The sequence below is a fragment of the Electrona antarctica genome (assembly GCF_951216825.1).
Source record: "Electrona antarctica genome assembly, chromosome: 2".
NCBI lineage: Eukaryota > Metazoa > Chordata > Actinopteri > Myctophiformes > Myctophidae > Electrona > Electrona antarctica.
The window spans coordinates 17,809,338-17,827,145 of record NC_136807.1 but is presented as its reverse complement, the minus strand read 5'-3'; the positions used below and the strand labels follow the sequence as shown (position 1 = coordinate 17,827,145).

The following is a 17,808-nucleotide window of genomic DNA, read 5'->3' as shown; positions in this document are numbered from 1 at the left end:
AATCTCCTGACATCAGGCATATTTGTGTTTTGTATGTGAAGTTGAACCTGTCGTTTTATGAAAATTTAAAACATACACAGCCACGGGCCACCACCCTTATGTAAACAACAGCCACGGGCCACCACCCTTATGTAGACAAGTTTTAGTGCTTTTTCCTATTTTATCCTCTTAGCAGATTTTGTATTGACCTATAGGCCTTTCCTTGAACTGTTACTGTACCCATTCCATTCAGCAAACTGTTAATACATTTTTCAATTAATCAATCAAACCCCTTGTAGCACGCCCAGCCGATACCGTCCGGCCAGTTGATTGGACAAATAGCCAAAGACCAGTGCAAGTTAATGAGGTCGGCCGATGGCTGATCCTGCGGGTGACGTAACTCGGATTTCCCCTTTCTCCCTTTCATTTCCCGTCAAGAGAGAAGAGAGGATAAACTCCACTCCACTCAGCGCACCGAGCGAGTAGAGTAGAAGCTCATTGGCTGTCAGCATGCCAACCCAAAGCCCCATTGGCCCTGACAGGTTGACATGCGCACTCATTCCTTACTGTGACCACTAGATCCCATAGTTTGTGGCGGCGGCCTGCCCATTCACTTTGATTTCACTGCAGCTGGGAAACATTATATAGGTTATTGTAGACAGTTAGATCGGCAGACACCATGGCAGACACTCATAAACATAAACTGTAATGTATTTATTTACGCTAGGGGTCTAAATATGCTATTTCCTCTATATGGTATTTGATGACTTGAGAATTTGAGGATGATGCAGTCTGTGCATGCTCATGTTACAATATCTCTGAAAAAGGGCAAATTCAACATTTTTTCAGGCTCAACCATATACAGGGGTGCCCAAAAGGTAAGATCACAATCTACTAGTAGATCACAAAGGCTGTGCAGGTAGACCACATGACATGCCCCTAAAATATAAATAATCTATCACTTGAATTAAGGTGACTTGATTGATTGACATAAAAAGGGCCTGTCAGCTAAAACCCACAATGCAATACATTGTTTTCAAGAGTGTTGCACACAAATGTCAGTAGCATTACATAGTTATACAAGAAAACCTATCAATTCCATTTGTCCTCTCTATTTCCTGTTCCAAGTGTGTCTTATGTAACTATTTCCAGCAAAGGGATAATAATTATTTTGGTCAGTAGATCTTGTTGAGCTGGTCATTTTGAAAGTAGCTCTCAAGTCCAAAAAGTGTGGGCACCCCCTGATATAGGAGGACAGGGGTATTTGTCAATCAGTGGTTGTAATATTATAACCACTTTGTAATCAGGGATTATTCATGGATATTAATTTTGTTATGATTTGTTATTATTATGTTGTCCATCTCACCAACTAACCAACACTTTGGTCCCAAACAGCATATTAAGATGTATTGCCAGCGACCCCTATACAATATGTTTTGTGTTATATACCAGTAGGCCTATGTAGAAAGTACAACATGGTGCCACTTTGCAGGCAAAGGAACACAAAAAGCCTTGTTTCCATTATGGTCCTCCTGTGTGATTGTTCTTGATAGTTAAGTGGTACAAGTGATTTGATGCTATATTAACATATTTAGTGGGGAGTCTGGGGACCCCCTGGAAGAGTGTGTGTGTGTGTGTGTGTGTGTGTGTGTGTGTGTGTGTGGGGGGGGGGGGGGTTACTTATCCATCATTTATACATTATGGATAATTAGTGTGGACTTAAACTGTTTTTCGTCTGTAGTACTCTTATTGGAAATAGGGGGAAGCGATTAGGCTACTGACTCTAGTCTGTACAAAGTAGGCCTAAACTAAAGCTCATGAGTCATGAAACGAACAGAGTTCACTTTTGTAGATAATCTGCACAGCAACAATGTAACATATTGATGGGGGAGTTAATTTACCAACCATGCTTGCTGAGTCACTGCCTTGTCTTGTTTGTGATGCACATATAGATTAACGAGGTGGAGGGAAACTACAACTGACTGTAGGCTGATGGGAGCCAGCAGGCACCTGCAGGGGGTGCCCTTTTCCTGCCCAAGATCTGTGGCCCTTTTCATGTTTATTACATGGTACTGAGAATCTATTGCTTATTTTACTCCATGTCCAATGACATATGGGCCAAGTTATTTATTGTGGAACATCTTTCTCCATTAGTATTAAGACATCCAATACATTGCTGGTCTGAAGTGGCACAAGGGAACCCCACAAAAAGACAAAAAGACCACCCCAAAATCGGTGTGCGCTATATGTGTGCACAGATGTGCCCTTTTGTGGGTTTTGAGCACCTGCCCCCTCAGTGCTCTCTGCACTGCCCTGGCAGTCAGCTCATTTAGGCCTAACTATAATAATTATTATGATAGTGAAATAATTTGTCAAATGTTCTTAGCATCAGAGGCAAAAGTGCAGGTCATCATGAATTAGGTTCATTCATGGCATTTGAGCTTCAAACATGACCAACACGGACACGGCCCTCCTTTTCCAGCATCCAGGCCAGCATCAACTCAGCTGTGTTTCATCAGACTGTAAAAAGGTGTCATAACCGCCCCTCCGGGCTATGGGATCTATCGCCACTCTGTTCCTCGCCGTTGACAGGCCATGTTTTTCGTCTCGTCAGTACCCACGTCTCTCTGGGTTTTACAGTCTGAAATAGCTGCCTAGCTGTTCAGTGTTCACATTCGTGACTAACGGACTCTAACCTGTGGCTTCATTTACGATTTTATTGAAGTGTTCCGTGGCCGTCAGACTGTATGTAGGTGTATTTCTTTCATTCGGAGTTCTGGTTCAGGTTGTTTTCGAAACATCGCTGTTCTGCGAGTAGTAAACATCCAAGGAGTTGTTTTAGCCTACTTTTATTTTCGGAGGAGAGAATGTCAGGTTTCAGCTCAGACCAGAACGCAGCGGAACAGAACCGCGCAACAACAGCCAGAACCGAGCCAGAGAATCGGACCATGATGCCGGTCCAGAAGGTTCCTCATGGCACCGTGTTTGTCATCCTGGACTCTGGACCAGATACTGTCAACCTCATCAGGTCAGAACCTCGTTTATTGGCCTGTTCTATTTGGACCAGTCCAGTTAGCCTAAGCCTACTACAGAGAGAGAGAGAGAGAGAGAGAGAGAGAGTTCAGACATCAAAGGGTCTGATGATTGAATAAAACGACCTGTCCTGGCTGTCACTATACTACACACACAGTACACAGACGATTTGTGTTTATAGGGCGGTAGTGTAGGACAGTCAGTACTCATATAGGCTAGGTCTAGAATAATTTGATCCTTGTACTCCTTGTAATGTTGCTGATCTGTGATTTCTTATTGCTGATGATACAGCACTTTTTAAAAAGCACTATTCAAGTAAAGTTTATTTTCGTAAATTTCCCTCCACATTAACTTATTAGTATTATGATTTACAATGTAAATCATAATGCGTAGTTGTTTTGTTAATGTGGTGATAGACAAAGATACATGCAGACATGAAGAGGTGAGTTGAGGTTAATTGTGACATTAACACACACACACACACACACACACACAGAGTGTTGTTTTCATTTCAGTTTTTCCCATGAGAAATAGGAAGAGGGAGAAAGATGTGCCCAGTCTTGTCTGTCTCTCTCCACGAGTCCCCTGGGGTTCAGTTCTTATAATAAGCTGTTATTAGCACTGCAGCAGCAGTCCATCCAGACAACAGATTAATATAACTATGTAATAACAACAAGGTGAGTTGGTAGCAGATATCGTTTCTGTCAATGCAAGCCTTGTATGTTCAAATCAAAACTATTACTTTTTAGAAAATGAAAACATTTTAATACTTTTCATTGGTTCAGTATTTATAAAACCCACGGACAGATTGATTGATTGATTCATTGATGGAATGCTTTATTAGACAGAAATGCAAACAGCACGGGTACAGTCATATCCTACATTTGGGGTAAAAGGATAACACAAAAAAGTATTGTTTCCATTATGGTCCTAACCGTCCTATGGTATTATTCAATTCATCAACCTATAGCATAAATGGGAGAATTTACTTCCCCCTTTGGCCTCCTGAAAGATGGATTTTCAGGCCTGTTTTGAAGGAAGCCAGTGATCCACATTTTGAGGGATGGTGTCAGGGCATTCCACACTTGCATGGGCATGCCAGTGCAGTAAGAGAATCTACCCATGTTTGTTCCATAGGTGGGTGTTACCAGATTGTGGTTGTCGTGTTTGTCTAGTATTGTGGCTGTGTGGGTGTCGTGTCGCTCACCTTTTTTTTTTAAAGATTTGTTATTGATAGTTATTAGTGAAGACAGACAGGAAAGTGGGAGAGAGAGAAGGGGAGAGACATGCAGCAAAGGTTGTCATGAACGGGACTTGAACACGCGACGCGCTGTCAGGCCAGAGACTATTATGTGGCATGCTCCTGGACCACTTGGCCAGCGGGCGCCCCCGTGTCGCTCACTTTTGTGAGGTATTTAGTCAGATATGAGGAAGACATTCAAAAATAGCAAAAACAGCAGATCTACAAGTTTGTGAGCTTGAACACTATTCTGTTCAGGCTATAAAAAGGAATCACACCCGTGTGAAGTAAGGGGCACTCATCGTACATCATCATACATCATCATCAAGAATGGTGGTCCCTTTGGCCAACGGTTCCCACCGACATACATATGCCAGACACATGACGTAAATTCTCATTCTCATTCTCAATTTCATTGTCAATGGCATTTGTTTGTTCAGACAACACAAACATTAAAGCTGTATATAGGAGGGGCTAGCGCCCCTCAAAAATAAAGAAATACATAAAGGGTTGAAATGTAGAGATACTTTGGATAGGTACAGATAGGTATAGCCCTGGTCTGGTATAGCACTGGTCTGGTATAGAGTGTCGCAGTCCCGCCCCCTTTCATGACGACGCCAGGCCCAGGAAATAATTCCCAATGCATTTTTCCCATAGACATTTAAAAAAGTATTTATTTAAAGACCGTATAAGCGTCGCACAAAGCCAACTCGAGTTGTGACAAATCATGACAACAAACACAATATTTTGAACCAAACAAATAATTACAAAGAATAAAAACAACAAAAAAAGTGCCATTCCTTCTGTCTAATTCTTTGTTTGGCCCAAAACATTGTGTTTATTGTCACGATGTGTCACAACTCGAGTTGGCTTTGTCCACAGCGTAAACGTCTTTAAATAAATACTTTTTGAAAAGTCTATGAGGAAAATGAACGGGGAATTATTTTCCGGGTCTCTCGAGGGGGCGGGACTGCGACGCTGGTCTAGTATAGCACTGGTCTGCATGGTATATAGCACTGGTCTGGTATAGACCTGGTCTGGTATAGCATTGGTCTGGTTAGACCTGGTCTGTTATAGACCTGGTCTGCTGTATAGGGCTGATGTATGAAGTTCTTAGGTTTGAATATAAGGCTGTGTTGTTTTGAGCAAGATTGTTTACTTTTGGGATTGAATATGTTTCCGCCGAGTGAAAGAGAGCGAGAGGGATCGAGAGACCGCAAGGGTGAGAGTAATGGGTTCATTTAGGTTACTGTTTATTTGAAAGCCTGTTTTGTGCCAACCTGTCTGTCTGTCTGTCTGTCTGTCAGCCTGCCTGTGACCCTAGTATGAGGTCAGTAGATCATGATCTATCACTGTCATATATATGTCCCAATCTTGGAAACCATTCGATTAAAAAAAAGAAAAAAAAGAAGGGAATTATGTATTCAAATATTCAAAATAATATATATTATTTTGAATATTTTCCCCTTTGTTTGTTTTTTTCCCCTTTGCACAACCTCCTTTTTGAGTGGTGTAAACCACTCCTACAACTGGCTTTGTTAGTGCAGAAAAAATGAGCATGGTTGCTATGTTCACCCTGTTCACCCGGGTGTGATTTCATTACCACTCCTACAACTGGCTTTGTTAGTCTGTGCAGAAAAAATGAGCATGGTTGCTATGTTCACCCTGTTCACCCGGGTGTGATTTCATTACGTCAGACATGATTTCATTACGTCAGACATGATTTCATTACGTCAGACAGGCACTCAGTTCACACGGGTGTGATTTTTTTATGTAAAACTGGAACTCAAGTTAGGCTTCTGTCCTTTCTTATTCCACTTCCTCCCGTGCTTCTGTGTTTATTCCTACTAACAACATTGCATGTTTAAGGCAGTGGTGCTAAGAGATTATGGTCCCTATTTTCGTACGTGCCTTACCACTTATCCCTAAACTTCTTTGCCTTTTTTTTTTTTTCTTTTTTTTTTTTTTACCATTTTGAAAAACATTTTAGAATACTTCAAATAACTACAGTCTACTACAGTCTACAACTACAGTCTACATCTACATCGACTATTTGAAAATTAAAAAATGTTTTTCAAAATAGTAAAAAAAAAAGTCAAAGAAGTTTATGAATAAGGGGTAAGGCACCGGTGAAAATAGGGCCCTATATATATATTGAAGTTCCTTCTTCTAAATTTCGCTGGCACAGTCAAATAGTCTGTGGAAGTATGGGAAGGGCACAAGGAAAGGTATTATTCTAAGGTTATTTTGAGAGAGATCTTTTAGTGGAAATGGAATGCGTTGTGGTCTTTCCATGCAGACCTTGTATCAGAGACACGCACGCACGCACGCACGCACGCACGCACGCACGCACGCACACACACACACACACACACACACACACACACACACACACACACACACACACACACACACACACACACACACACTCAGGGGTTTACAGCTTCCTGTAGACTTGAGCATGTGTGGTTGTGCGTGTGTGCATGCGTGTAGACAGAAATGCTGACTTCATTCAGTTCTCACAGAAAAACAAAATGTTTGCCCAGCCAATAAGGATGTGTAATATACAGGTCTGACCAGGAGGGGGCAGCAAGGCATTTACATCCTCCTCATGAACTTTGATCAATAAGGCATCCTAGATCAGTGGTTCCCAAACCTTTTCATGTCAAGGACCCCCAAATTGACACTAATTATCCCGCGGACCCCCATTTGAAGAGATATGCCAGGGACCCCCAATGCATAAGAGAAGATTTTCACAGCTCTAGCAGTGATTCTCAACCCGTTTAATTTCAAGGACCCCCCAGTTTGACATGCATTTAGTCTACGGACTCCCATTTAGTGGCATTTCTATCCCTGCGACCCCCAGTTTATATTGTAAAATCTATGTTAATTTAACTCTTGAGAGTGTACAAATGGAACCAAATGGACCCGTAAGGGTCATACAGACATTTGGTTCCTATACTATCTATCTGGGGACCCCCTGGAACTCCCTCAAGGACCCCTGGGGGTCCTTGAGGGACTGCTGTCCTAGATCAGCAGTTTTGCATTTGCAGTAGCCTCTGTGCATAACAGCAGGCATAGTTTTCAGGAGGTATCACACCGGGTTCCTGTTCAAGTTCATTTTCCCATAGCTTTGTTTCATTGGCTCAGCAGCAGATTTGAACTGGAAACACACGTGAAGGTGTCATTTGTTTCCAGTTAAAAAACTGCTCCTGAGCCAATCAAACAAAGCTATGGTAAAAGGAACTGGAACAGGTACAGTATGTCACCTTCTGAAATCTTAGTTCAGCAACATTTACAGTCAATTAAGGCGTGCAAGGATGATATCCTGACCTAGATCAGCATCAGAAATCAACCAGTAACAAGGAGTACAAAGATCAGATTCTATCTTACAGGTATAACCAGTATAATACAATACAATGTAACAGTACAATACGCAAACACAATACAACTATCTTATATACAATTGAAAAGGTGTCCCCAGGAGGTGTCCCCAGGACAGGAACAAAAGGCACCAGCTACTACGTCACTGACACACTGCAACACACACTGCAACAACCCACTAAACACACTAACACGTCACAGACTTACCCTCCGCGTCGTTCGTTCCCTATCTCCTCATGTCGCGCCGCACGGCCCCACTCACCAACACCCGCGTAAAAACTGTCATTGCACTTCCACTAAAGCCGCCTCCCGTCCACACTCACAAACAACATCAATATCAATAATAAACACAAACACGCCACAAGCACCGACACCCCCGCCTAATTTGTTGCCAGGTCTATGACAACAAGCCCAGAAAAAATGCCATTCAACACGCTACTTACAACTCGCTTACAATTCGCGGACCTGGCAACACTGCATCCTGTTTTCCCATTGGCTACGGTTGCTACAACACGCATTTGCACTGCATCTTGGGAGCAACACAGCTTAATGTAGGGGTCACCGATTGCTGTGCTACATCCCCCTCATGTTCTCACCACCCCGTTCGGCTACGCCACACACACTAACCTACACAATTCTCCACATGCAACACAGGGCCCTTATTGGCTAGCCCCCTCACATGGCGATCCCTACGCAACAAAACACAGGCCAGCCACACACACACACCCACCCACACACACACACACAACGCCCACGTTCGGAAATATCGCACTGAGCGCACTGTGCAAACCTGCCGTGGTACAAGCGGGACAAACCGACGCGCATACATGGACACGAACAACAACAACAACAACACTACACGCACACGCGCGCGCTGCAACAACACACAGCTACGTACAGTGTGTGTGTGTGTGTGTGTGCGTGCGTGCGTGCGCGGGGGGGAATTTGGATCGCCTCGCGATGCAGCGAAAATGCCACTACACTACACAGGGCTCGACAGTGCGACTAGGTACTCGCATTTGCGCCTTACAACATCACCGTGCGCGCTGTAACATTCACTTTGTACCACCGGTGCGACTACACAATCCGAACTTTACAGCTACACGTTGCGCAGTTTACATCCAAAAGAATGTGTCACTCTCTCGGTTCTGCACCGCTGCTGGAGAAGTATAGCACTGTCGCAGGCCGCGCAACTAATCCCCCCCCCCCCCCCCCCACACACCCCAGAGACGGAGGAGAGAGAAGAGAGCGAGAGAGACAGAGAGCACACACGTGAGTCCTGCAAATTATATTGACCCAATATTAATTTGTACAACCTAGCAAAGCATAAGATATGATGGTTTGGAGAATAGGCTGGTCTCTCTTTTTACAAGACATAAGCCATTGCATACAGGTTCTCAACCTTTTTAATTTCAAGGACCCCCATAACTCTGAGAGTAAAACCAAATGGACCCATAAGAGTCCCATTTGATTCCATTTGTACAGTATCAGAGTTAAACGTTATAAAAGAGTCCATTTGGTTCCATTTGTACACTCTCAGAGTTACAGACCTGTAGGGTCCACTTGGTTCCATTTGTACACTCTCAGAGTTACAGACCTATAATGGGTCCATTTGGAACCCCCTCAAGGAACCACGAGGGTCCCTGGATCACACCTTTGACAGCCACTGCTTTACATCTATACATAACTAATATAGAGCATATTTGATCCATTTATTGTTATGGATAAGAACAACAACACTACACGCGCGCGCGCGCGCACGCGCTGCAACACAAAACAGCTGCATAAAACGCGTGTCACTGTGGACTTCTGTATCTGTGGACTTCTGTATCGCAACGCGGGGCAACGCAACTCTGGGATGAGCGGGCCGAAGGCCCGCGAAATTCTAGTACAATACAATGCAATACAATAGGAATACAAACAATACAGCGTGTAATTATGGCATGGCTTCCCTGTGCAATCAGTAGCTGTGGATAGTAAGTTACTATGAATGACGTTCAGTTCAGTTCAGTTCAGTTCTGTTTTATTTTGGTCATAAATACAAAAACAAAAAAAACATTACAATACATGTATTCATTTCGTCGTGTTTTTTTTACACTTAGACCAAAAGGGTTTAGGCTGAAGCCAATGGCTTATTGTGCCTATCCCAGGGGGGGAGTGGGTGGGACATAAAACTGACAGAAATACAAAGAGAAGAAACAAAAAACAAGAAAAACAAAAAAACAAACAAAAAAACAAAACAAAACAAGAAACAAACAAACACATTGTGAACAATGTGTGTTTGGGCTATGGAGCCCAGACACACATGGGGGGGACACACTGTATTATTGAGAAAAACACTGTTCTAGGCGGCTGACCACTGTAATAGCAAATAATGCTATCATGAAATCATAATGCTGATAACTATATACAGTACTATGCTACCACCTGCACTGTTGGAGGCTGGTGTATGTTGGGCCCTGGTCAAGGAACAACCTGCAGACCAGACTCACATTGGCTTTTGTGATCCCTCTAGTTAGTTGTAAAAGGATTGCTATTTGCTATGGACATACTTCCCAGACATGCATTCCTGCTTTGATGTGTAGCAAATGTTGTTCCACTTAGTTTTATATTGGTCACTTATTGTAGGTTCTCTTTTTGTCTCCACCAGGCCGAAGGCATGGGGAGAGAGTATGTTTTGCACTCCGTCCGTCCGTCCGTGTGTGTGTGTGTGTGTGTGTCTGTCCGTCCGTCCGTCCTTCCGTCTGTGACCAGCTAATCTCCGGCACCGTTAACCCGGTCGATGCCAAATATTGCACACACACTCCCTGGATGCCAACGATGAACCTCTGCCCCAAAATTTCCAGAACGGCCTGTTATAGCGCCACCAGGAGGCCGCTTTGTGCAAAACAAGTTTTTGGACAGTACACCTACAGATTTTGTCCAAACATCACGCAAATTGGTACACAGTCTCTCTAGAGCCATTCAACGAAACGGGTCTTTCAGATTTCTCAGACTCCATCCTGATTGGCTAAGATTGGCTTCCAAAGTTCGCAGGAGTGCTCAGTTTCAAACAAAATGCTGCAAATCATGAACACATCGTGTGATTTCCGTGAAATTGTGCACGCACATTCCCACTAGGAATAAATGCCACATGAACATTTTCAACTCAGCCTCATGGTGGCGCTATAACTGGCCAAAAAGTGTTTTGACCTCTAACTGCACGGATCTGTGGATAACTTTGTATGCCAACTCCCTAGAGGCCAAGGAAAAACCTTTGCCTGGAATTTTTCACATCTGCTCTTTATAGCGCCACCAGGAGGCCGACATATGTAAAACACATTTTCTAATATTACTCCTTCAAAATGTATCCAAATTTCACGCAAGTCGGTACATCTTCTTCATAGTCATGTAATCAAGACGGGTTTGTTTGATTTCTCATCAGCCACCCTCATTTGCTACGATTGGCTTCTAAACTTTTCAGGAGTAGCCCGCTTTGTACCCGTTTTGTACAAATCGCCACAACTACTCAACACAGCGTCTGATTGTGGTGAAACTGTGCATGCATATTCCCACTAAGCTTTGGAAGAAATGCCACTTAACAGTTTTCAAATCAGCCTCATGGTGGCGCTACAACAGGCCAAGCCGTGTCACACACACACACACGTTTATATTGCTCCTAAACATTTTGCCAAACATCACACACACACTCCTATCCTCCTGGTGGAGACCTGTGCCCAGAAGGGCACTTTTTCTAGTTTCTTTTAATTTCCTTGAGGTTCTTAGGTTGTTACAGATGTTATATGTCTGTTATTGTTATTGTCCTGTTTTTTTTGCATATTGGCCTATTGCATATGCATATGCATATGCATCATATGCATATGCATATGCATATTGGCCAGTTCACACTTGTATAATGTGTTTTTAACTGTTTACATAACCGTTAAAAAATAAATAGCCTATGATAGTTAAAATGATGGCGTGGCTCTGAAGGTGGTTGCTGTCTATTAGAGGGTCTGTCTGAACTTCCTAAACCGCTGGAGCAATGCACATTGTCATTATGCTAAGAAACCCAATGGTCTCTGTCGGGTGGAAACCATACGTGGGCCCTATTAAGCAAGTGGAATCTAATTACATATAATTTTACAGTTTTTAAGACGTGGGGGCGGGTGCAATGTCATATTACAATTATGGGCCAGGTGAGAAGCGCTTTCGACACCCCGTGGTGTGAGCAAAACGGCCTTGAATTAGTCATGGGAGTGTTTCAGGGAGTTTTGAGGCTTACCCAATGAACATGTCCGTACTATTCTCTTTACGACACCAGCTGATGTCCTCATGGAATGCGCCCTTTTCGGCAAGTGGTATTACATTTCTGCAGACTGGCACCATAGACTTGACATGACTTTGTCACATTTGGGTTAATTATTCATATTGCACTGCATGCTGTCACCTTTATGCCTCAAAAGAACAGATCCACAAGCTGTCACAGCCATGATGTGCATAGCTTGTAGGCCTATGTCTCTATTTTGTTAAGTAACTTGCAGTTTTCATTGGAAAGTCATTACAGCGGCGCAGCCATATGCTAAGGGGGGAGATATACGCACATCGTCACTTAATTTGTTTCTGTTCTAAGCATGAAAAACAGCTGTAAAAATCTTTATTCTAGTTGATTTGATTCATAAATGAATAACTAAGACTTTGAAATGGCACCTACCTATACCTTTCAGATCGGAATGGAACTGCGAGTAGATACGCAGCATTGGCTGGCAAATTGGCAATCCATGCGTAATGTTCCCAGAATCGTCTAACCCCCGAACATACAAGTTCGTTTGATATTGTTTAATTCGATAAAAATAGAACCATGTACCATACAGCGAATGAAAGCAAGATTCCTAAGGAATATGGGGATTTTTACATTTTAAAAAACGGTTGAGAAATGAGAGAACCATGAGTGTTTATAATATCAAATATTATAAGAATAATATGAAAGACAAACGGGCTGTGAAGAGCTCAGCTCACCATCCCGACAAGGAGGAAATATAGCCTATAGTGCATGCACGTATATGCACTGACTGTTGCACACACGCTCTTTATTTGTTTCTATTGAAAAACACCAGTAAAATAACGTTTATTTTATTTTATTTCATTCGAGTCACGACGAAGGAATGAGTTGAAATGCCATACGTGCGCCATGCGTATTGCTGCGGCCCCAATGTTATGGTCTTCGCTCGTAGCATATTATTGAAGAAGAATTGAGTCGGGTGTGATACAGCGTATGAAAGCAAACGTCCCAATGATTATGGAGATGTTTTACTTTTTTTAAAAGGTTGAGAAATGAGCGATATATGACCCTTTATAATCTCAACGAGAAAGCCAGAAAGCTCGCTGTTGCCATGTCTCATAGAAACAAGTAAATAGGTCTATAAACATACTCCCAAAAGAATCGCATATAACAGGGGTCTACAACCTATTTTAAATGAAGTGCCATGTTTTTATTTTCTAGATAGTGAGTCTGCCATATCAAGATTCCTTTTAATGACACCACATTAAAATTTCCAGCATATTTTGATTGTCCACAAATATAAAGTTCTTCCTTCTTTTTACATATTTTCTTGCACATTGTTATAATGATCATTATAAATATATATCCCCCTGCAGTCAGAGTTCATTGTTTTAATGAATGAATGTGATGCATTGTGAGCTGGTAGATCTGCTATTTTCAAAAGTAATCTTTGAAAAAAGTGACAATTGTGGAATATTTTTGAAAAATGTTATTGAAACATTTAAAAACACAAATCTGTCATGGGGGTCACTGGCTTAGTTGGGTAAATGCATTCATCTGGGGGTCCTTGACATGGGAATGTCGCTGTGTGAGGATCACTGGTTTAAACAACTTTAGGAGAAAAGCCCAAATAAGCACTTTAGAAACAAGAAAAGCAACCACAACTACCAATATTTACAAGCAACTTTGCAGAAAAAGAAGCCGCTTATAATAAACAGCAAACAGACATGGCAACACTCCAGCAGCACTCCAGAGCCGCTCAAGTGTAAAATCAAACAGTGCTTTTTGCTTTTAAGACGTGGTCAGACCCAGGCGGAATCGGTATGCGCTGAGTGTTTTTAGGTCAAGGGGCTTAATAGCAAGTAGCGCAAAGCGAAAATAATTTACATATGGACACTCCCCCAATGCTAAATTATGCAGGAACGTGGTATTCCATATGAGTGAGCGCTCACCACGGCTTCCATAATACGAAAAGGCGCAGAGCGAGGGCGAAATCTGTATTACCGCATGGGTTTTTCGTCTTGCTTAATAGGGCCAATGTCCAAAACACAGTGAGCTTCTTAGGTCCGCAGACCCCCATCTGAAAATGTTTTGTGCCAGGGACCCCCAGAACAGAAGATTTGTGTTGGAAGAAATTAGAAGTATTAAATTTTTTGTAATTGTTATTTAGAATATTTACAAGCCATAGCATGGAGTCAATAAAGTATAACTTATAAGTTATCGTTATATTTTCGTAAAAATATAATTTTACAATCATTATACAATTAACCTGATAAAACTCGTTCTGACTAAATCTATATTAATTCCTCTGCTTAACTCTGTTTCCCTTTTCAATTCTTCAGCCATTACAATATAACTATAGCCAACCAGCTAATGCCAGCAAGCTACACACAGTGACTCTCATCATGTTTGGGTGGATATATTAAATAATATGTACTGTAATGATTGATCTATTGTAGTCTGCTACTGTGCTGGTCTATTCTGTGTTTCCACTGTAACAGTTCAGCTGCATTGTGGGATACATAGTAAAAGTTTTAACCCTGTACCCTATACTCAGTTGACCTATACTCAGTGTGTGTGTGTGTGTGTGCGTGTGCGTGTGCGTGTGCGTGTGCGTGTGTGTGTGTGTCTGTGTGTCTGTCTGTCTGTCTGTCTGTCTGCAGTTTGGAGTCAATGTTACCAGAGTCAGGAATCATACCAGACATTGATGTTGACAGTCTGCTGTCTGCCAGTCCTGACTGCTTCTATCAGCTAAAGAGTCAACCAATCACCGTCAGGTAACACGCACGCACGCACGCACGCACGCACGCACGCACGCACGCACGCAGTTCATAGGAACCTAAGGATACACATGACACCTTCTCCTCTCCTGCTCTTTGTCATGCCAGCTATTGTTGGGCCAGCTTACATGGCCCAGGCTTCCAAATATCAGTATCCACATTTGTACCCAAGGCTTGTTATGATTCTAAGTAATGGTTGGTACTTAAAATCTTTATCTTGAAATGCCTGGTCCATGTACAAACACACACACACACACACACACACACACACACACACACACACACACACACACACACACATAGGCATAATATACTATAGTAGTGTACATGTAGTATGTATCCGTGTGAGGGTGAGTATGTATAATGATGATAGGATGATGTTTTACGTTTTGTCTTCATCAGCCCTGTAGAGAACTCCTCCTCTTTATCATCGTCACCTTCACTGCCAGCAGCCATGACCTCCAGGTAAGAATAGATGTTACACTTTCCCACAACTCATCTATAGTACATTATCCCAGACCTGAAAGACTGTATTTAACAGACCTGAGGCTGATTCTACGAATGTCTTCTTTTTGTCTGAAAAACCTAGGTTGCTATATCAGTGGTGCTCAAACCTTTTCATGTCACGGACCCTCAAAATTATATGTATTTGACCTCCATCATCTCAAAAATATTTTGTTCCCCAAGGGTCAAAGATTTGAGTTAAAAATGTTATAAACAAATGCGCTGTGAGTTTGTATGTCTGCTAAAAAAAAAAATCATGACATGCACTCATATACATAGCTAAAATCTAACATGACACAGAATACTGACGGAATAAGAGTATACTGTCAATGTAACCCTATAATGTATGTCTCTCCTCTCCTCAGGGTGTTAATGAGACAGGACTTGATGCGGCAGCAGACCAGGGAACAGGAGAGAAAGGAGGCGCAGCAACAACTGCTCCGTCCCTCCGCTGACTCCTCGTCTCCCATCTCTGTCTCCTTGCTCACCTCCTCCACTCCTCCCACACAGGTCCCTGTGGAGATTCTCAAGGTACCTCACACATTAACGTTATCATCATTATCAGCATGCTCATCATCATTTTTTAACTTAACTTAACCCATTTAGGCCTGACGTAGAAATTTATAAAATGTCTTCTAAATCCTGACAGTTTTCTGTCAGGATTTGCGCCACATTTTCACGATTTTTCAAAAATAGCAGACCTACAAGCTCGAGCTTGTAGATCTGCTATTTTTCAATAGCTAAATTATAACATAATGCTTAAAACACCAAAAAGGGTTCCCAGAATGGATTAAAATAATATTAGATAAACCTTTGAATATGTGAATCAATATACATCTATCACTATATCCCCACATATCCACACATGGATATGTGGGGATGTCCGGAAGGCGCAGGGATAACGTTTCTACCATATACTGTAAGAAGAATGGACAAAGCCCAATTCAGCAAATTGAAATCCGCCATCTTTGAACTTCCGGTCCTGAAATGAAACCGGAAACGACTGCTATTGGCTGCAGCCGCAGCGAGGGCAGGTCTTCACTCTGTAGAACCAGTAGAAGCCCTAGATTTCATTAAGGGTGACAGCGGGGGCAGTGTCTTGAATATACAGGGTTTGATGATGTCTGGCCATATATGGAGTGTGTCTTGAATATACAGGGTTTGATGAGGTCAGATCAACATATGGAATGTCAGAACAGGTCAGCTCCATATATGGAGATCTAAGGGTGGCAGCAGAGGCAGTGTCTTGAGTGTATAGGGTTTGATGAGGGCCCAGGTAGGGCCAGGCCTTAATTTGTAGGCCTGTTGAGAACTCTAGTTTTCGCCGGCTGCCGGGCGCCGCTGCACTAATAACTTTGGGGCGGTTTGAATGGACAGGTATCAGTCAAAAGGGAGGCATCGAAGAGGAAGGACAGGTGGGGTAGGATCAACATAATGGAATGTCAGCACAGGTCAGCTCCATATATGGAGATCTAAGGGTTTGAGGTTTGAGGTCAGATGTAGAGTTGCTGGCCGGCTCCATATATGCAAATCTAGGTGATGATCAAGTCTTCTCCATGTATGGCTATCCAGGGTTTGGTGAGGTCAGTGTCGTGATCTTCATATATGCCGCAGAGTTCACTTCTGAATTAAGTCATTGTAAATGTGATTGTCCTTACAATTGTACTGTAATCCACAAAAGTGTGACTGTTAAATCCTTGTGTCAATAAATGGGGTTTTTATCAGCAGTTGGCAGTTAAGCTTATCAAAGACAAATACAATTTGCGTTTGCTATAATTCATTTAGCTATGAACCTTTTGATGTGATTTTGATACTAACTGAGACCTCCCTCTGTCTGTCTGTCTGTCTGTCTGTCTGTCTGTCTGTCTGTCTGTCTGTCTGTCTGTCTGTCTGTCTGTCTGTCTGTCTGTCTGTCTGTCTGTCTGTTATCTCTCTTCTCTCTCCCTCTCTCCCTCTCTCTCTCTCTCTCTAGGTCCAGTCCCATCTTGAGAATCCAACCAGGTATCACATCCAACAGGCTCAGAGGCAGCAGGTCAAACAGTACCTGTCTACCAACAAGCTGTTCCAACAGGACAGCCTCTCCCCCCTGCAGTCTGTAGCCACCCCTGACCTGCAAACCGGAAGCATTCCCAGCAGCCCATTGGCTGTCCTCAGCCTGGGATCAAAAGAGGAGGTACACGCACGCACGCACGCACACACGCACGCACGCACGCACGCACGCACGCACGCACGCACGCATACACGCACGCACGCACGCACACAATATGGCAGCTCCAATCTGTCTCCACACTGGTTCACTTCCTCTCTGAATGTCAGCACTTCTTCTTATCGGCATGTACACACGTGTGCACAGTGCACACACACACACACATGCGCACGTGTGAACACACACACACACACACACACGCACGTACGTACTGTGCGCACACGCACGTGTGTGCACGCACGCACGCACGCACACACACACACACACACACACACACACACACACACACACGCATCAGTGTATTGCATTTTGTTTCATATGATCTTACAGCATTTGTTCATTAGTACTTTAGAGCTGTCTGTCTGACAGTGTCTGTCTGTCATTCTGTAATTTTATGTTGAATGCCAGTTTAATCTCCTTC

The 17,808-nt window shown here is 42.9% G+C and overlaps 1 protein-coding gene across 1 annotated transcript in view; it reads left to right on the top strand.

Annotated features, from left to right (window-relative positions):
- The first annotated feature begins 2,669 nt into the window (after positions 1-2,669).
- Positions 2,670-17,808, top strand: part of tfe3a (transcription factor binding to IGHM enhancer 3a) — a 31,333-nt gene continuing 16,194 nt past the window's right edge. The window contains exons 1-5 of the mRNA XM_079521042.1: positions 2,670-3,007; positions 14,561-14,674; positions 15,080-15,142; positions 15,547-15,712; positions 17,154-17,354. Of these exons, the coding sequence (XP_079377168.1) occupies positions 2,847-3,007; positions 14,561-14,674; positions 15,080-15,142; positions 15,547-15,712; positions 17,154-17,354 (705 nt within the window). The 5' untranslated portion in view covers positions 2,670-2,846. The remainder of the gene's footprint in view (positions 3,008-14,560; positions 14,675-15,079; positions 15,143-15,546; positions 15,713-17,153; positions 17,355-17,808) is intronic.